This window comes from Danio rerio, chromosome 2, assembly GCF_049306965.1.
Source record: "Danio rerio strain Tuebingen ecotype United States chromosome 2, GRCz12tu, whole genome shotgun sequence".
NCBI classification, from domain to species: Eukaryota; Metazoa; Chordata; class Actinopteri; order Cypriniformes; family Danionidae; genus Danio; species Danio rerio.
Genome location: NC_133177.1, coordinates 2,760,942 through 2,783,309, shown reverse-complemented (window position 1 = coordinate 2,783,309; position 22,368 = coordinate 2,760,942). Strand labels below are relative to the sequence as shown.

Below are 22,368 nucleotides of genomic sequence, written 5' to 3'. Positions count from 1 at the left end.
ACCAATAAAATAACCAACAATATTCCAATATAACCAATAAAATAACAGACAATATTCCAATATAACCAATAAAATAACCAACAATATTCCAATATAACCAATAAAATAACCAACAATATTCCAATATAACCAATAAAATAACCAACAATATTCCAATATCACCAATAAAATAACCAACAATATTCCAATATAACCAATAAAATAACCAACAATATTCCAATATAACCAATAAAATAACCAACAATATTCCAATATAACCAATAAAATAACAGACAATATTCCAATATAACCAATAAAATAACCAACAATATTCCAATATAACCAATAATATAACAGACAATATTCCAATATAACCAATAAAATAACCAACAATATTCCAATATAACCAATAAAATAACAGACAATATTCCAATATAACCAATAAAATAACCAACAATATTCCAATATAACCAATAAAATAACAGACAATATTCCAATATAACCAATAAAATAACCAACAATATTCCAATATAACCAATAAAATAACAGACAATATTCCAATATAACCAATAAAATAACCAACAATATTCCAATATAACCAATAAAATAACCAACAATATTCCAATATCACCAATAAAATAACCAACAATATTCCAATATAACCAATAAAATAACCAACAATATAATATAATATAACCAATAAAATAACCAACAATATTCCAATATAACCAATAAAATAACCAACAATATTCCAATATAACCAATAAAATAACCAACAATATTCCAATATAACCAATAAAATAACCAACAATATTCCAATATAACCAATAAAATAACCAACAATATTCCAATATAACCAATAAAATAACCAACAATATTCCAATATCACCAATAAAATAACCAACAATATTCCAATATAACCAATAAAATAACAGACAATATTCCAATATAACCAATAAAATAACCAACAATATTCCAATATAACCAATAAAATAACCAACAATATTCCAATATCACCAATAAAATAACCAACAATATTCCAATATAACCAATAAAATAACCAACAATATTCCAATATAACCAATAAAATAACCAACAATATTCCAATATAACCAATAAAATAACCAACAATATTCCAATATAACCAATAAAATAACCAACAATATTCCAATATCACCAATAAAATAACCAACAATATTCCAATATAACCAATAAAATAACAGACAATATTCCAATATAACCAATAAAATAACCAACAATATTCCAATATAACCAATAAAATAACCAACAATATTCCAATATAACCAATAAAATAACCAACAATATTCCAATATAACCAATAATATAACCAACAATATTCCAATATAACCAATAAAATAACCAACAATATTCCAATATAACCAATAAAATAACCAACAATATAATATAATATAACCAATAAAATAACCAACAATATTCCAATATAACCAATAAAATAACAGACAATATTCCAATATCACCAATAAAATTCATTCATTCATTCATTTTCTTGTCGGCTTAGTCCCTTTATTAATCCGGGGTCGCCACAGCGGAATGAACCGCCAACTTATCCAGGAAGTTTTTACGCAGCGAATGCCCTTCCAGCCGCAACCCATCTCTGGGAAACATTCACACACTCATACACTACGGACAATTTAGCCTACCCAATTCACCTGTACCGCATGTCTTTGTACTGTGGAAGAAACCGGAGCACCCGGAGGAAACCCACGCGAAGGCAGGGAGAACATGCAAACTCCACACAGAAACGCCAACTGAGCCGAGGTTTGAACCAGCGACCCAGCGACCTTCTTGCTGTGAGGCGACAGCACTACCTACTCCACCACTGCCTCACCTAACCAATAAAATAACCAACAATATTCGTTTTTTATATTTAACATAACCAACAACATCCGTTATTCATATTCCAATATAATCATTAATATAACCAACAATATTAGTTATTCATATTCAATATAACCAATAATATAACCAATATAGCAAACAATATACATTATTCATATTTAATAAAACCAATAATATGACGGTATTCAATATTCATATTTTAATATAACCAATAAAATAATCTATATAACCAACAATATACATTATTCATATGTAATATAACCAATATTATACATTATTCATATTCAATTTAACCAAATTTATAACCAATAAAACCAACAATGTGTAATTCATATTCAATATAACCAATAATATAATCAATATAGCCAACAACATACATTATTCATATTCAATATCACCAATAACATAAGCAATATAGCCAACAATATACATTATTCATATTTAATATAACCAATAATAACATAACCAATACAAACAACAATATTTATTATTCATATTCAATAAAACCAATAATATGATGGTATTCAATATTCATATTTTAATATAACCAATAATATAACCAACATAACCAACAATATACATTATTCATATTCAATATAACCATTATTATAACCAATAAAACCAATAATATACATTATTCATATTCAATATAACCAATATAATGAACAATATACATTATCCATATTCAATAAAACCAATAATATGACGGTATTCAATATTCATATTTTAATATAACCAATAATATAACCAATATAACCAACAATATACATTAATCATATTCAATATAACCATTATTATAACCAATAAAACCAATAATATACATTATTCATATTCAATATAACCAATAATATAACTAACAATATTCAGTATTCATATTCAATATAACCAATAATATAACCAAAAATGATCATCATTCATATTTCAATATAACCAATATTATAACCAATATAACCAACAATATTCATATCCAATATAATAATATAATTATATAAATACAAACTTTTATTTTGGATGCAATTTATCGTGATTTATCGACTGACAGCACTATGACAAACGCTACAGCAAGGGGTAAAGACCAAAGTCAAACACACAAACTATATAGACTGTAGTTTCACAGCAGACCAGCCAGATTGTGCAAACAGACAGGTGCAAAACAGGCTGAAAGGAGTACAACGACCTGATTAAACTGAGAACAGAATGAGGAAGGTAAAAAGTCTGGGTAGAATGAACAAATTACAAGTGCTGTAGAGCCAAAACGAGAGACTGAGAGAGCAACACAGAAACAACCAAGCAAGCAAATGCCATGACCATGAAGAAAACAGCACATACACAAATAGAATCCATGGATCCACATATGCACATGACATCCAACTTCATCTGCCTTGTATTTAAAGGGTCATGCACAAGATACTTAAATGTCATATATATATATATATATATATATATATATATATATATATATTTTTTTTTTTTTTTTAAACTATAGTGCTCCTTCTTATACTTCAGCCTCCACATCAATGTTCCTGAAAGCAAAGAATGTCAATGTGCTCCAGGATTGGCCAGCCCAGTCACCAGACATGAACATTATTGAGCATGTCTGGGGTAAGATGAAGGAGGAGGTGTTGAAGATGAATCCAAAGTCTCTTGATGAACTCTGGGAGTCCTGCAGGAAGGCTTTCTTTGCCATTCCAGATGACTTTATTAATCAGTGATTTGAGTCAGAGATGTATGGATGCAGTCCTCCAAGCTCATGATGGAGTCAGACACAATATTCATTCTGTCTCCACTGCAGCAGGACTTTATATTCTATACTGGACATTATTTCTGTTCAGTGATGAGACTTTTGTCTGAGCAGAGTCAGACCTTACTGTCCTAATGAAATCAAAATCAAGGCATGATCAGATTTTATTGTGCTCAAATAAGTGTCATCTAGAGTCCTTCGCCTTTCATATCAGCCCCTTCTGATACCAAATGATCAACTAGAAGTCAAGTTAATATTTTTTGTTCCTAACACTTGAATAGGCGACAAGACTTTAATCAGGTAGTGTAGACAATAACATGTCATGTGTTTCTATTGTAGATTAGAATTATTTAGTCACTGTGCATTGAGCAACAAGTTTCTTCAAGGACTCTAAAATTTCCTCAAAAGCCAAATGTGCTTTATATGATGTGACCAGTTCTTTAAAGATATTACAACATCTCTTTTTATTTGGACATGATTCATGTCGTACTGCACAGACTACTTGCAATCTTTCAGCTTTAAAACTACAGGAAGTTTACTTTGTTCATTTACATTCTGCACATTCGGCAGGGTGTAGGCAAAATCCTTTGAATCTCAGTCTTAATAATTTCCCTTGGGATAAGTCAAGTTTGCATCTCATCAAGCACAGGACCAATGATCACGCCTCTACTATTCCTACTGTCAGGCCTGAACCAAAAAAAAAAAAAAAAAGCTGCAAAGCAGTTTAGATTCTGCTGAGGAGCAGAAATCCTCAGATGAAACAAACTTTACAGCAGATGTTTGCTTCGGTTCTTTCAGATCCAGATGTTCACAATGTCTTATGGACATACAGTAAAGTTACTGTAGAACTTTAGAAGATAATTCGGTAACACTTTACAATAAGGTTCATTAGTTAATGCATTTTCTAACATGAACTAATCATGAACAACACATGTACAGCATTTATTAATCATAATTGAACATTTACTAATGCATTATTAACATCCAAGTCCATGCTTGTTAACATTAGTTTATGCACCATGAGATAACATGAACTAACAATGAACAACTGTATTTTCATTAACTAACGTTAACTAACATGAATAAATACTGTAGTAAATGTATTGTTCATTGTTTGTTCATGTTAGTAAATGCATTAATTATCATTAACTAATGAACCTTATTGTAAAGTGTGACCGATAATTCAATATGCTTATCCTATTTAGCATTTTAAAAACATCTGAGTTGATCTCAAAGTGGTTACAACTTTGGTAGCTTTGGTCAAATTAAGTTGCATGTAGATTAGATTAGATTAGATTCAACTTTATTGTCATTACACATGTACAAGTACAATGCAACGAAATGCAGTTTAGGTCTAACCAGCAGCGCAATAGCAGCAAGTGCAGGATACAGGAATAAGTTATAAAGTGCAGTTATAGAAAAACTATGGTGATATTTACAGATGGATGTACTATCAACATTATATACTGGTTGGATAAGCTATGAACAGATTTACAATATATGAATATATGTGCAGGTTGCTATTAATAATCAGTAGTGTGCAGATAGATAGACATGATTACAAGTGTATATGTTGCAATGTATGAATATATGTACAGGTTGCTATTAATAATCAGTAGTATGCAGATAAATAAGCATGATTACAAGTGTATATGTATGGTGGGTGTGTACATAATTACAAATGTCCATGTGCAGTGGGTATGTACAGTTCAATAAGTAAACAGTTCAATGTGGTGCAGTGAATGTGCAAATTTTAAACGTGCAAATGTTAAACAGTGCAGTTATTGCGAGGAGTTTAAGTTAGAAGAGAGTGGGGGGTGTATTGGGGGGGGCAAAAGAGTCAGTGGGGGGCAGAGTTCAGGAGGGAGACAGCTCTGGGGAAAAAGCTGTTCCTCAGTCTGCTGGTTTTTGTCCGGGGGCAGGAGAGTAAACTGTCTGTGAGCGGGGTGAAAGGTGTCCTTCAGAATACTGCGTGCTCGGCGCAAACAGTGTTTCTTCTGGATGTCGTCTATGGCTGGCAGTGTGGTCCCTGTGATGCGTTGGGCAGTTTTCACCACCCGCTGCAGTGCCTTACGCTCAGCAACAGAGCAGCTTCCATACCAGACTGTGACACAGTTGGTCAGGATGCTCTCTATTGTGCAGCGGTAGAAGTTCACCAAGACGGCTGATGAAAGCTGGTTCTTTTTCAGTTGCCTTAAGAAGAATAGGCGCTGGTGAGCCTTCTTGATCAGGCTGGAGGTGTTGGTGGTCCAGGAAAGGTCCTTTGAGATGTGAGTCCCCAGGAACTTAAAGGATGAGATGTACAGCTTAAATGTACAACAAAATTATTAGATTATTTATTCATTTTCTTTTAGGCTTAGTCCCTTTATTAATTAGGGAACCTCCAACTCATCCAGCATATATTTACACAGCGGATGCTCTTCCAGTCGCAACCCAACACTGGGAATCACCCGTTCACTCTTGCATTCACACACAAACACTACGGTCACTTAGGCTTATTCAATACGCCTATACCATTGGCCTTTCGACTGTAGGGCAAACCAAAGCACCCAGAGGAAATATTTTTTTGTACATATTTCTCTTTGCACTTTAAGCTGAATTTTACAAAATAAACTGTAAAATATGGTGTACTGTCATCATTACAAAGACAATTGTTTAACCAGCTTCAACAGCGCCCCGACGAGGACGCACTGAGGCGCTGTTTTTTCCACCTCAATGTTTAGAAATAGATCACACCAAAAAGGACAAGAGTAATTTTGAAAACCACTACATCAATTTAAAGCTACATCCCCTAAGCACCCATTGCAGCTAGTTGTTTTTCAATGGAGAGCTTATAAAAAATGTATTTGCTAAATGTGTGTAAGTTTTGCAGAAAACGCCTATTAGATGTGGCGTACATATCATAACAACACACACACACGCATTCATTGCTGGACATCACGGTTTATTTTGAAAGGTAAGAGTCCACAGAAAAACATCCCATCGAACACATTTAGTCCACCGACACAATAGTGTTAAATTATGGATGGTTATTCATTTGTTTATGTCCCCGTTTCTGCCGGAGATCTATTGTTTACCTCGTTTTACCATGGTACTTATACGTGAAAATGCCATGTTTGGAGTAAAAGACCAGTCGATGTCATAGCTTACAGTGATACAGATAAAATGAGACCACAAACTAAATAAAAAGTGCAAGTTATAGTTGCTAAAATCTAAACAAAGCCGAGCATTTTGACCATCTGCATGTCTCTCAGTCATTGCTATCGATCAGCCACAGAAGATACTTCAGTTAACTTTTTATATTTTTTTAACATATATATATATATATATATATATATATATATATATATATTTATATTTATATATATATATATATATATATATATATATATATATATATATATATATATATATGGGAGGGGGGGAGCGCGTGTGCTCAAGAGCGGTGTTGTCGCGCGCCTACTGAAGAGCGATAGGGGGGAGGGCAGGCCCGTGCAGAGACCGTCCAAAGGGCATGTGCAGGTTTTTTTTTATTAAGAGCTGGTGGGTGGGTGGGGGGGGGGGGGGTGTTTGGTTGTTACGCGCATACTGAATAGCGGTGTTATCGCGTGCGTACTGATCAGCTGTGTTGTCGCGCGCGTACTCAACACCGGTGTTGTCGCGCGTCTACTGAAGGGCGGGACCGAGGGTGTGTCGCGTCGCGGGGGCACTTTTGATCATTTTGGAAGGGCACTTTCTATCCAAGACTAAAAAGGGCATGTGCACTGCACAGGTTGAGCCCTATGTGTGCATGTGCCTGGTCTACAGGGAAACTTGGGCACCAGTGGGCATTTTAGCACCACAACACCCAAAAACACTCAGCAGAAAAATACATGCTGGTTGTTATTTTAAATGTGTTATTAATATATTTTCTCCCCTCTTTCAAGAACAAGTGACAAGCTTCTTCATTTTGCCAGTTATTACACTATTTCTTGCCTCGGGGTGCTTTCACAATAGCAGATTAGCTCAAAACAGACTGCGGCACAGATGTAAAACTATTAACGTGAAGGCTGTCATGCGAACACACTGGCACACCTGCTTCAGTAGTAGCACAAACGTTTGAGACTAAGACTCATTAGTTCAAGAACACTCATGAATGGGAATGACAGTTTTGTAATTTACCCTTGATACAAGCCAGAGTAAGTCTGCGCTGTAATTGGGCAGGAATGAGTGCAAACAAAGCGGAGATCGCATGGCAGGCAATCAGTGTACTTCTTAAAGAGTTCACTCACAAGCTTTTATGAACCGCGCGTGATGTACAGTACATGCAAGCGTTGTTCGCTCTGCTGCATGCGCATAATAGCAGCAAATGAATCCAGATCACAGCATATTCATGGGTTCCGCCGTGTGTCATGAAGACATCCCCCTTTGCAAAAAACTCATTTCTGAGAAGGATTTGTTTTTGCTTCATTTACAACTAAACATAATAAACTAAACAGCTTTATTTTTCTTAAATACGTAATTTAAAAACGCATATTTGCCTAATATTTTATATTGTTGTCATTGTGACTATACACAAAAAAACGGTCGCACATTGTTTTGATGGTCTGTTTGTTAAATTAAGTTACATTGCATCTTCATGCCAACTAATTCTCACGAGGTGAAGTTTATTTATAAATTAATTTTCCAGAGGGGAGTTTGCATGTTCTCCCTGCGTTCGCGTTGGTTTCCTCCAGGTACTCCTGTTTGGCAGCACTAGGGGTGTCAAAATTAATTGTTTCTTCGGTGCACCGCGATGCAGATGCAGACAATTCGATATCGGTTCAGTAATAACCATAACCGGTTATTATGTTGTGACGTCATTTATCTCCTACGCGCTCTGTCGTGAGGGAGGTGAGCGCCGGTATTTACAACACTCATAGGCACCATAGGCAAATGCTAAGGGCGCTGTATATCCAGGGGGGCGCCAGAAATGAGCGCGGTTCAGTTGGTTTTGTTTTCTAAATTCTTGACACACATTCAGTTATAGACGGCATTAACTCAAAAACCTCTTACCCTAAAAAGATCTAAAGTGTGTTTCCTACAGAAAGACAAAGCTGGTTATGTTTCACAGCTGTCTTTCTTTTTTTTCGCTCCACACTACGAGCACTGCTCCGTTTAAGCCCTCGCAATATGTGTTTAGCCGGGATAGCTCGCGCTGAGAGGAGCTCTCAGTAAGGGACCGTCAGAAAAGTGCTTCTTTTTTTCGTTTTTCTGCTCCGCTCTTCGCGAGCTCTCCCTGTTGCGAGGGCTTAAGTGTGTGTGTGCGTGTGTGTGTGTCTTTGTTTCTTTGGTGCTGTCTATGTTTGTGTTTGAATGAGAGACAGTGTGGTGCTGTGTGTCTGTGTGTTTATACAGACAGCTTGTTATAGCCTCCCCTCTAAAATATAACACTGTATATGGAAAGCATCGTCAATGCACCGTGATGCACCGAAATATCGAATTGAACCGAATCGAAGGCATGATAATAGTAACCGAACCGAACCGTGAGACCAGTATAGGTTCACACCTCTAAGCAGCACCCATTCTTGTCTGACCTTTTCAACCCAAGCTCATTCTGAAAATGTAGTCCCACGGACGCTTCTGGAGACAGCGGATTACATCCCGGCAGGTACGTAGGCCGCGTTTATTTTTTTCAAGCAAACGCTACGGGGCGGTGTGACGCTGTTCCCTATCGCGCTCGCCGACCGCTTACCTCCTTGTGGAGGGCTTCCCCGCTCAACCCGTTTGTCCACTCAGCTCACCGTGTACGTCGGCACGCTTGAGATGCAGAGAGGAGTCGATCACGGCGATCGGTTTCGAGTCCGGGGAAGAGCGGTTCCAGCAATCAGGTTAGACAAAAACAGAATCCCAAAAATTAAGTGAACGAGTTTCGTAACAGGGTGAGAACGCGGTGAAATCCGAAAACGCGGTAAAAAGAAAAACAGGGCTTTTCTTTTTTTGGACGGCTTTTTGTAAACTGTTGCCCGGGTTTAGGGAAGCGAGCGGGCAGGCAGATCGATCGGTAAAATTGGTTGGGTTCAGGGCTGGAGGAGGGCGGGTCGGCCGATTGGCCGGTCACGCGGACAGCGGCCTCTGGTGGGTTCATGCGAGAACAGCACGGGTGCGAACCGCACTCGCGAGAGGCATCTAAGACGCGAAAAAGCGCACAACAGCGGCCTCTCGCGGATTCGCAAAAACAAAAGCTGCAGCCATACGTACCCGCCGGGACGTATTCCGCGGTCTCCAGTAACGTCCGCGGGACAACGTTTCCACAATGAGCCTGGGTTGGACCTTTTTGATCCACTTCAAGTGTTGACTACTGTATAATACTTACTATAAATGAGCTGCTATGGTATTTGTTGTGGCTTCAGAGCACATGAAGTATCCCCTGTGGTTTGGTCTTTAAGTCAATACCAGTTTAATATGACGAAAACATGCTATTAAAAAAACAAAGGGTTAGATTAGTAAACCTGTCAGAGCAGATAAATAAAATATGCTGCTGCCTGTGGGCTTTGTGCATCGAGGGTCTCCAGTGTATATGTACGGCGATGGGGATTATTAATACCACAGATTGATGCCGCAGTTTTCAGTTCTCTGCTTTAGACATAAAAGCACGCTAGAGAAAAAAGCAGCCTTTTAGCCGGAGGTCTCGAGGGATTACAGTGAATAAATGCTCCTTTGTGTGTTTGTCAGAGAAAACGGCACCAAAAACAAACACTATAAACAACAGAACTGAAGCCAATATCACATTAGAGAGAGTGTGTGTGAGGGCTTTTAAGACTCGCATAATTAACAATGTGACTTGTTTTGATGAGAGAGATCATTTGTCCACTCGATGAGAAATAAAAATAATTACAAATGACACATTAAGAGATTTTCTGCAATGGGTCAGGAAACACCAAAACACATTTTAAGAGATGTTGACAGTCATATATGTGTCCCACGTTGTTAAAAACACTATTAGGACACATATATTTCACTAAAAAGTCAAAATTGGTTGTTTTTGTGTTGGAGTAAATTCTTTCTTCTCATTCAAAAATAAATTTTGAAGCTATGTCACGGCGATGAGCTCATTGTGTAAATTCCAGCATGGATATTGGCTGTCTTTACCGACGAGTACGAAGTGACATCTTTGAGTTTTCAGCATTAATTCATGAAAAAGACTTGGTTTGAACCCAAATCTGTCACATTTATAATACTAACAAGTCTGAGTCTCGCAGAAATCTGCCTGGTTTTAAATAATGCTGGTTAAGCTTTTGCTGTAAATCTTTGGGTTTTAGTATTTTAGTCATTCTATCAAGTTTCTGGCAGCGGTGCGGCATTTCAGTAGCAAATTATTATCATTTTGTTTGAAATACAGTGCTGAGCATATATGAGTTTACCTCTTACAGATGTTTCTTTTTTCATTCATTCATTCATTTTCCCCCGGCTTAGTCTTTATTTCAGAGGTTGCCACAATGGAATAAACCATCAACTATTCCGGAGCTCCCAGAAGAAACCCATGCCAATTACATGCATTTACAAAATCTAATTTGTAAGTTTTGGAAAAAAAAAAAACTATTTAAAAATACAAAAAAAACTATTTGTGAGTTCAAAAAACGATTCATGAATAAACAAATCTAACTCGTGAATTTAAAACACGATTTTTAAATACACAAATCCAATTTGTAAAATCAAAACACAATTTGTAAATACACTAATCCAATTTGTAAGTTCAAAACACGATTCGTAAATACACAAATCCAGTTCGCAAAATCAAAACACGATTCATAAATACACACATCCAATTTATTAATTCAAAACGCGATTCAAAACTATACAAATCCAATTCGTAAATTTAAAAAACAATTTGCAAATACAGAAAATCTAATTAAAAAATTCAAAACACGACTCATAAATACACAAATCCAGTTCGTAAATTCAAAACACGATTTAAAAATGCACAAATCCAATTTGTAAATCAAAACACAATTTGTAAATACACAAATCCAATTTATAAAATCAAAACACAATTTGTTAATACACTAATCCAATTTGTAAGTTCAAAACACGATTTAAAAATGCACAAATCCAATTTGTAAATAAAAACACGATTTGTACATACACAAATTGGATTTGTAAATCTAAAATATCATAAAAAAAATACACAAATCCGATTTGTGAAATCAAAACATCATTAAAAAAATACACAAATTAAATTAATAAATTCAAAACACAATTCAAAATACACAAATCCAATTTACAAAACATGTCTCGTAAATACTCAAATCCAATTAGAAAAATGAAAACACGATTAGTAAATAAACAAATCCAATTCGTAAATTCAAAACACAATTTAAAAATACACAAATCTAATTTGTCAATGTAAAACATGATTCGAAAATCATAAATTGAATTTTATTTTGTAAATGTATCACTTTTGAGACTGATTTGGCTCTATAAGTTATCAGAGCCACAATTTCCCTAATAGTTAGTGCACCGTACAGTGGTAGTGTCATCTACTGTATGTCCAAATTTGAACTTCACTAACAACCAAAAAGTACAAAAAAAACCCCCAAAAAACCTCATTGACAGTAACTTATGCCAACTGTTATCATGCTTGCAGTTGTCACAAGCCATTAAACACATAAAATGTCATGTTATCGGTAATGGGAAAAGCCTCTGCTGGAGATGCGAGAGGAATGAATTTCTGCTCCATTTCCCGTCCAACCAAGTAAAACTCAGTCCGAGAAATCAGCATATGAATTACATAACCTGACACTCGGCCTCTGGCTATCCCAAAATACAGCAGTGTCAAGCATCTGGCTGTCCTCCTTCATTCTTGTACAAACCTGCATTCATATTCCAGGGGAGATCGAGCCGCTTATGATCAACAGTGTGTGATATCCAATCTTAATCTGTGGGGTGATTGTGAAATTTGTCAAATGTGAGATTTGGGATTTGACCACTCTCAGCTCTAGCTTGCTGTATTTGGATGGAGAGCATCAGTGAGTCTTAAGATTCTTCATTCATTCATTTTCTTTTCGGCTTAGTCCCTTTATCAATCTGCCATCGCCACAGCAGAATGTACCACCAAGTTATCCAGCATATGTTTTACACAGCGGATGCCCTTCCAGCTGCAACCCATCACTGGGAAACATCCACACACACTCATTCACACACATACGCTACGGTCAATTTTAGCTTATCCAATTCACCTACGCCACATGTCTTTGGACTTGTGGGGGAAACCCGGAGGAAACCCACGCCAAGAATACATAGCCAGTAATACACCCACAACCAAGCAAACAAACAAATGCATGCATGCAACCCCACAAACCAAACAAACCAACAAACTCCCGCACGCACAACCAAACAAACCAGACCGACCCACAACCAACCAAACAAAGTGCACACAAACACACACACCAACCAAACAAACATGTCTGTGTTTATGTAATGAGATAACATAGATATATACATTAGATGTTGCCTACCCTGTTGTTGTCTATTGGAAGGAATGCGTCAATAGAGCCGCCATTTTAGTACAGGGTAGTGTTCCTTTGAAATGAATGTGGGACCAAGCTGCAGTGGAGGACTGTGGCCATTCAGAGCCAAAGAAATACACATATACACATATATCTATGATCGGGAGTTTACCTTATGGTGAATGCAGTAAGAGACTGTATTATCACCAATAACGCTACCTGTTTAGCACAAAATCATAACATACAAAAACAGAAAAAAAATGAATTGTACCTATGACACGTTCTGCCTTTGTGCTTTGTTTTCTTTGTTTGCTCGTTACTACATCCGTACAACAGCGCTAAATCCAGTATCTTTACGTAGTAACACTGTCTTGACTAGTGCGGCTGAAGGACACTTGTCCTGGGAGCACTGTACAAATATGGCGGCGCTATTGACGCATGCTCAGAGTCCTCATGCAATATCTAGTGTATATATCTATGATGAGACAAACCATCAGATTTCAGCTGTAATTTTGTATTTATTTATGAAATTTTATAAACACAAATGTATACAATACATAGATTACAGTAAACATGGTGGAGGGGCACAGCGATCAACGAGGGGAAATAATAAAAATAGCACTTTAAAAATCATCCCTGCTCATCTCATTATTCATAAATTCAGTGAGAAAAGAAGAGCATTTAATCTGCTGAATCTGCGCTTGAACACAATCCTGTTAACAAAATACTTTTTTTTTTGTACATACAATGTGAATGTCATAGGTGAGATTGCCTTCAGTTCCAAAGAGTCAATGTCAGCGTTCATTCTGCAAGCTACGTGAACGCTAGTGGCTAAAAGGTCAGTTAATGAATGGATGAAATATATTCTTTGGATAAAACATCTGAAAAGCCAAAAGTCAGAATGAGAATGTAAATTTGAAATCAGACAGAAAGATGGATGGATGGATAGAACAACAGAACAAAGAATAGATAGATAGATAGATAGATAGATAGATAGATAGATAGATAGATAGATAATTTATATATATATATATATATATATATATATATATATATATATATATATATATAAATAAATAATAAAATAAAATAATTATTAATAAATTAATTAATTAACAAATAAATATATGTATATATATATATATATTTATTTGTTAATTAATTAATTTATTAATAATTATTTTATTTTATTATTTATATATATATATATATATATATATATATATATATATATATAAATAATAAAATAATTATTAATAAATAAATTAATTAACAAATATATATATATATATATATATATATATATATATATATATGTTAATTAATTAATTAATTAATAATTACTCTATTTTATTTTATTTTATATATATATATATATATATATATATATATATATATATATATATATATATATATATATAGTGCTGGGCAATTATATTATTATTGTCTTTTATTTTAAAAACTGTTTTCACAATTAATTGATGATTTTGATTGATTCATGATTTTTCTGTAATTAATTATGAGAGGAGCTATTAATTCCTGTCCTGGCGTCCCACAACTATAGACAGACAAATAGACAGACGGACGAACGGACAGACAGACAGACGGACGGACGGATGGACAGACAGACAGATGGATAGATAGAACAACAGAACAAAGAATAGATAGATAGATAGATGGATGGATGGATAGATAGATAGATAGATACTTTTTTAAGTTAAATTAATAGGACCAAATTTAACTCAATGTTTGGGTTATTCACTTTACCTAATTTGGGTTTAGGTGACCCAGCATTTTTGATACTCTAAAAATATAGTTTTTTTTCTTTTCTCAATAAATATTAATCGAATAAATAAATAAATAAATAAATAAATATCCTGACGTCCCAACGCGATAGACAGATCAATACAATCTCACGGCAATTCGTAACTTTTTTATTAAGTGGCTAATTCGTATTCATTTGTACGATCTAATTCGTACAATTTAGTGTGATTTGCTCATCACCCAATGACGGTTAGGGTTAGGGTTGGGGTTGGGTGCCACGCCTCCTTTTTAAAATCATTCATTTTCAAACGACTAAAGAAAACTGACAAAATGTAAAATTTCCATTTACGTTTCCTCGTGATCAGGCTAGATAGATAGATAGATAGATAGATAGATAGATAGATAGATAGATAGATAGATAGATAGATAGATAGATAGATAGATAGATAGATAGATAGATAGATAGATAGATAGATAGATAGATAGATAGATAGATTTGAATATGAATATGAAAAGATGCTACTGTCCTCTGGATGCTTGCAGATTAGTGAATGGTAAGCAACATTTCCTCGACACTGTTCCAGCCCTTAAATTCAGGGTCCGCTGTCAAAATGACACAGAAAATAATATGATCGAAATTCATTGGTTACTGGATGATACACCCATGAATAATCAGTGAGGCAAACAATCACTTGGTCTCCGGTGCCACTTGCAGTCCGTCTGTGTGGCTGAATTATTGAATAGGAAAAGCCATGTTGAAAGGTCAGACAGCCGTGGTCTGCTTGATGCTGTGAAAGCTGATGCGGGTGGGTGATGTGGGAATGGACATCGCTCTCGCCACTCGCACCCGCAGCGCATGATTATCCTGCCATCGATGCCAGCGCTTTCTGGCTGCAGACCGAACCTGTCAAGAGGAAACATACATTAGATTTACTATTCAAAACAGCTCTGTCTTTCAGCATTTTTATAAGCATTTTCTGCTCATTGTGGAGGACAATCTGCTGAAATCCATAAAATATAAATATATGATTCACGAAAAAAGTTACAACCATTATTAGATAGAGAGACAGACAGAGAGACAGACATACAGAACCATAGATACAGATAGATGGATGGATGGATGGATGGATGGATGAATGGATGGATGGATAGAGAGATAGATAGAACAACAAAACGATAGATAGATAGATAGATAGATAGATAGATAGATAGATAGATAGATAGATAGATGGATGGATGGATGGATGGATGGATGGATGGATGGATGGATGGATGGATGGATGGATGGATGGATGGATGGATGGATAGAGAGATAGAACAACAAAATGATAGATAGATAGATAGATAGATAGATAGATAGATAGATAGATAGATAGATAGATAGATAGATAGATGGATGGATGGATGGATGGATGGATGGATGGATGGATGGATGGATGGATGGATGGATGGATGGATGGATGGATGGATGGATAGATACAACAACAAAACGATAGATAGATAGATAGATAGATAGATAGATAGATAGATAGATAGATAGATAGATAGATGGATGGATGGATGGATGGATGGATGGATGGATGGATGGATGGATGGATGGATGGATGGATGGATGGATAGAGAGATAGAACAACAAAACGATAGATATATAGATAGATAGATAGATAGATAGATAGATAGATAGATAGATAGATGGATGGATGGATGGATGGATGGATGGATGGATGGATGGATGGATGGATGGATGGATGGATGGATGGATGGATGGATGGATAGATAGAGAGATAGAACAACAAAACGATAGATAGATAGATAGATAGATAGATAGATAGATAGATAGATAGATAGATAGATAGATGGATGGATGGATGGATGGATGGATGGATGGATGGATGGATGGATGGATGGATGGATGGATGGATGGATGGATGGATAGAGAGATAGATAGAACAACAAAACGATAGATATATAGATAGATAGATAGATAGATAGATAGATAGATAGATAGATAGATAGATAGATAGATAGATAGATAGATAGATAGATGGATGGATGGATGGATGGATGGATGGATGGATGGATGGATGGATGGATGGATGGATGGATGGATGGATGGATGGATAGAGAGATAGAACAACAAAACGATAGATAGATAGATAGATAGATAGATAGATAGATAGATAGATAGATAGATAGATAGATAGATAGATAGATAGATGGATGGATGGATGGATGGATGGATGGATGGATGGATGGATGGATGGATGGATGGATGGATAGAGAGATAGATAGAACAACAAAACGATAGATAGATAGATAGATAGATAGATAGATAGATAGATAGATAGATAGATAGATAGATAGATAGATAGATAGATAGATGGATGGATGGATGGATGGATGGATGGATGGATGGATGGATGGATGGATGGATGGATGGATGGATGGATGGATGGATGGATGGATGGATGGATGGATAGAACAACAAAACAAATGATAGAAAGAAAGAAAGAAAGAAAGAAAGAAAGAAACTGGAGTAGATAAAACTGGTATAGTACAGTGCAGAACATCATTTGGCAACTAAACAGAGAAGTGAAGGAGATTAAACAGCAGACTAATCAAAAGAAAAGAAGAGACAGGCAGAGACAGCCAAACAAGTGGCTGCACACGCCGAGAGAGAACAACATAAACAAACAAATGAGAGCTGAGAGACTGAGATCAAAACGCCACTTGACAATATGAACCACACCTCCATCCTACAAGCTTATGCATGACATTAAAATCCATGAGAGCAATGCACAAAAGCCTCCAAAACATAGCTGAACACGAGGCTGTGTATAAAAGCGTTGTATAAGAGACCCTGTGTACCAAAAGTGTATTGTTAGTGCACCAAGAACATAACGGCCAATCCAATAAATCAAACAATGGTTTAGTGTGGCTTTGCTGCCTCGGGGGCTGAAGACTGTGTTAAAAGAGAAACACATTGAGACATTTCTCAAGAGATTTTACAGGGAAATGTCATGGCAAACGTTCATGGCTTTAAACTTTAGAAGGGCTGGGTGATGTAACAGAAACAATAAATGATCCAGTAAATCGCTGAAAAACAAGTAAATGAAGGCTTGCCTGAGACTTGCAGCATATAGATTAATATAAAAAAGTCACCCTTTTATTCAGTGTCCAGTACAATTAACTAAAACTTTTTGCTCCTTTATTTCCTATTCAACCTTTGGCTCTCCAGGACCGAGTTTGGGCACCCCTGCTCTGACGTTTACTCTGGACTTTCTCACGTTTATTGTTAAGTATTTAATAAAGTATATTTTTCTGATATTCATAATCAGATGCTGCCTTTGAAGGATGCATTGTAAGTAAAGTAAGTAAGTAAGTAAGTAATGAGGTGAAGTAATTAAGTAAAGTAAGTAAAGTATGTAATGAGATAAAGTAATTAAGTAAAGTAAGTAAGTAAAGTAAAGTAAAGTAAATTAAAGTAAGTATGTAAGTAAGCAAGTAAGTAAAGTAAGTAAGCAAGTAAGTAAAGTAAAGTAAAGTAAAGTAAAGTAAAGTAAAGTAAGTATGTAAGTAAGCAAGTAATTAAGTAAAGTAAGTAAGCAAGCAAGCAAGCAAAGTAAGTAAAGTAAAGCAAGTAAGTAAAGTAAGTAAGTAAAGTAAGTAATGAGATAAAGTAATTAAGTAAAGTAAGTAAGTAAGTAAAGTAAAGTAAAGTAAATTAAAGTATGTAAGTAAGCAAGTAAGTAAAGTAAGTAAGCAAGTAAGTAAGTAAAGTAAGTAAGCAAGCAAGCAAGCAAAGTAAGTAAAGTAAAGCAAGTAAGTAAAGTAAGTAAGTAAAGCAAGTAAAGTAAACAAGTAAGTAAGTAAAGTAAGTAAAGTAAAGTAAAGTATGTAAGCAAGCAAAGTAAGTAAAGTAAGTAAAGTAAAGCAAGTAAAGTAAAGTAAGCAAATAAGTAAAGTAAGTAAGCAAGTAAGTAAAGTAAGTAAGTAAAGTAAAGTAAGCAAGTAATTAAGTATTTCCTATTCAACCTTTGGCTCTCCTGGACCGAGTTTGGGCACCCCTGCTCTGACGTTTGCTCTGGACTTTCTCACCTTTATTGTAAAGTATTTAATAAAGTATATTTTTCTGATATTCATAACCTCCAGATTGAGCTTGATTAATGAATGGAAAGGCCGAAACCACGAAACAACATGCAAAACTTGTTGCACAAGCTTGCGTTTCTGGTCTGGCACATTCGCATGCTTATGAATGGAAGTCAGTAGGGGGAAAAGTGCATTGTGATGTCAGCTTATTGGAATAAGCTGGCAGACACTTTACCCACACACAGTGAGTGAGTGCATTTGTCTATGGCTTATGCAAAGCTTTTGGATGCTACTTCTTGATGTGGATAAGTGGAATCTGGACTAGCAGAAGCACAATCTGAATTAGACGCATGCTTATAGGTCAGTCAAAATGTGTAACCTTTTCCCCATGGATTGTATAGCAGATTTAAAGTCATCAGCTTTTTGCCCCATTCTTATGCTTGATTTGAACTTGAGCAGATTCAGACCACATTGGGTCGATGCTCTGTGATTTGCTGATTATATTTTTGTGTTAATGAGCAGTTGAACATGTGGAGGCACTGATATGGGTGCGTCCAAAAGTGGCAAGATGCTGCCTCTGAAGGATGCATTGTAAGTAAGTAAGTAAGTAAGTAAGCAAGCAAGTGAGTAAAGTAAGTCATTCATTCATTCATTTTCCTGTCGGCTTAGTCCCTTTATTAATCCAGGGTCGCCACAGCGGAATGAACCACCAACTTATCCAGCAAGTTTTTACGCAGCGGATGCCCTTCCAGCAAGTTTTTACGCAGCGGATGCCCTTCCAGCCGCAACCCATCTCTGGGAAACATCCACACACACTCATTCACACACACACTCATACAATTTAGCCTACCCAATTCACCTGTACCGCATGTCTTTGGACAGTAGGGGGAAAGCGGAGCACCCGGAGGAAACCCACTTGAAGGCAGGGAGAACATGCAAACTCCACACAAAAACGCCAACTGAGCCGAGGTTCGAACCAGCGACCTTCTTGCTGTGAGGCGACAGCACTGCCTACTGCGCCACTGCCTCGCCAGTCAAGTAAGTAAAGTAAAGTAAAGTAAAGTAAGTAAAGTAAAGTAAGTAAAGTAAAGTAAAGTAAAGTGAGCAAGTAAGTAAAGTAAGCAAGTAAGCAAGTAAGCAAAGTAAGTAAAGTAAGTAAAGTAATTAAAGTAAGTAAAGTAAGCAAGAAAGTAAAGTAAGTAAAGTAATGTAAGTAAGTAAGTAAAGTAAATAAGTAAAGTACGTAAGCAAGTAGGTAAAGTAAGCAAAGTAAGTAAAGTAAGCAAGAAAGTAAAGTAAGTAAAGTAAAGCAAGTAAGTAAGTAAAGTAAGTAAAGTACGTAAGCAAGTAGGTAAAGTAAGCAAAGTAAGTAAAGTAAGCAAGTAAGTTAAGTAAGTAAAGTAAGCAAGCAAGTAAGTAAAGTAAAGTAAGCAAGTAAGTCAAGTAAGTAAAGTAAGTAAAGTGAGTAAAATAAAGAAAGCAAGTAAAGTAAGTAAAGTAAAGTAAGTAAGCAAGTGAGTATGTAAAGTAAGTAAGAATGTGAGCAAGTAAGTAAAGTAAGTAAATTAAAGTAAAGTATGTAAGCAAGTAAGTAAAGTAAGCAAGTAAGTAAAGTAAGTAAAGTAAGTAAAGTAAGTAAAGTAAGTAAAGTAAAGTAAGCAAGTAAGTAGTAAGTAAGTAAGTAAAGTAAAGTAAAGTAAAGTAAAGTAAAGTAAAGTAAAGTAAAGTAAAGTAAAGTAAAGTAAAGTAAGTAAGTACAGGGCAGGGAGGGAACAAGTCAGCTATCTAATGCTGGGCTCACACCAGACGTGAACCACAGCCCACTTGCTCTGATTTACTTGGGGAATGTTTTTTCCCTAATGAGTGGTTGAGCTCAAGCGCATCAAATAAGAAGTTTCTTGAAGGGGGCGTAGCATGCGTGGCTAGAAAGCATTTGATTGGTCAGAAGATTTGATGAGAAGCTTTATTTTATTTGAACTCTACAGCACTTTTAAACACACCAACACGTTTACCTCCACATGGACAATTCTTCTGCTGCGATCAGTTTGCCTGGACGCACTTTAGAAGACGGCTTATTCTTTATTTCAGAGGTTTCCACAGAGGAATGACCTACCAACTATTCCGGCATGTTTTACAAAGCAACTGATGGCCTTCCAGCCATACTAGAAAGTACTAGGAAAACACCCATACACTCACATGCACACAGTCATACACTACAGCTAATTTAGTTAATCCAATTCCCCTATAGCGCATGTGTTTGGATTGTGGGGGAAACCGGAGCCCCCAGAGGAAACCCACGCCAACACTGGGAGAACATGCAAACTCCACACAGAAATGCCAACTTGCCCAGCTGGGACTCGAACCAGTGACCTTCTTGCTGTTAGGCCACAGTGCTAACCACTGAGCCACTGTGCCTCCCAGCATGTTTATTTTACAAGAATTACATCGATGACTCTTTTGTAAGAATTGCTCTCCCTATAATAGTGTACAAATTGATAATAATGATAATAATCTGTAGTACTAAAGTCTTATATAAAATGCTTATAAAACAGAAGAAGAGCTCAGAGCAGAGCTATTAAAAGAGTCAAATAATCTAGGGGCTTTTCATTTTTAAATGTTTAGTCGATCGGCCATGAGGGGATTTTGTTGGGTTCTATCTAAACACATTGTTCTATTTATGGCCGAACATGCAAAGTCAATTGGGACTGACGTGATTTGTTTTGATGCTGACGGTCAAGATATTCAGTAAGGTGAGCTTGACATCTTGATTAAAAGACCACGCTCTTGCATGATCTCGCCCGAGGTCAAAACAAAAATGTTAAATAATTACCCCTGAAACAATTCAGATGCAAAGGAGAGAGGCCATTAGGCTGCAGCATGACAAATGCATTAGTATGAATCAAAGAGTAAACAAATGTTCAGCCGCCAGAGAAATGTAACTATAAATGACAAATCTTTATACGTACATCTGTACTGATCTTAACATCTATGACATATACTGATATCCATGTTTATAAATTGACCCATGGGCATTTATTCTATGATTTTTATTTATTCTATGATTATGTATTATTTAAAATTATATATATATATATGATTTTACATAATAATAATTGTTTTATGCATTTTTATTATATTAAAATTAGACAACCACAATAATAATAATAATAGTTGTGGGTGACACGGTGGCGCAGTAGGTTGTGCTGCCGCCTCACAGCAAGGAGGTTGCTGGTTCGAGCCTCGGCTGGGTCAGTTGTGTGTGTGTCTGTGTGGAGTTTGCATGTTCTCCCCGTGTTTGCGTGAGTTTCTTCCGGATGCTCCGGTTTCCCCCACAGTCCAAAGACATGCGGTACAGGTGAATTGGGTAGGCAAAATTTTCCGTAGTGTATAAGTGTGAATAAGCGTGTATGGATGTTTTCCAGTGATGGGTTGCAGCTGGAAGGGCAT

The 22,368-nt window shown here is 35.9% G+C and overlaps 1 protein-coding gene across 3 annotated transcripts in view; it reads right to left on the bottom strand.

The window, feature by feature from the left end:
* Positions 1–15,176: 15,176 nt before the first annotated feature.
* The window catches only part of LOC100335005 (corticotropin-releasing factor receptor 2), a 104,639-nt gene continuing 97,447 nt past the window's right edge, over positions 15,177–22,368 (bottom strand). For 2 of the 3 annotated variants that reach the window (XM_002667848.8, XM_068213008.2), the window contains one exon: positions 15,177–15,736. In XM_002667848.8, coding sequence (XP_002667894.2) covers positions 15,596–15,736 — 141 coding nt within the window. In that variant the 3' untranslated portion in view covers positions 15,177–15,595. The remainder of the gene's footprint in view (positions 15,737–22,368) is intronic. The other variant, XR_012390112.1, reaches the window with a different exon arrangement.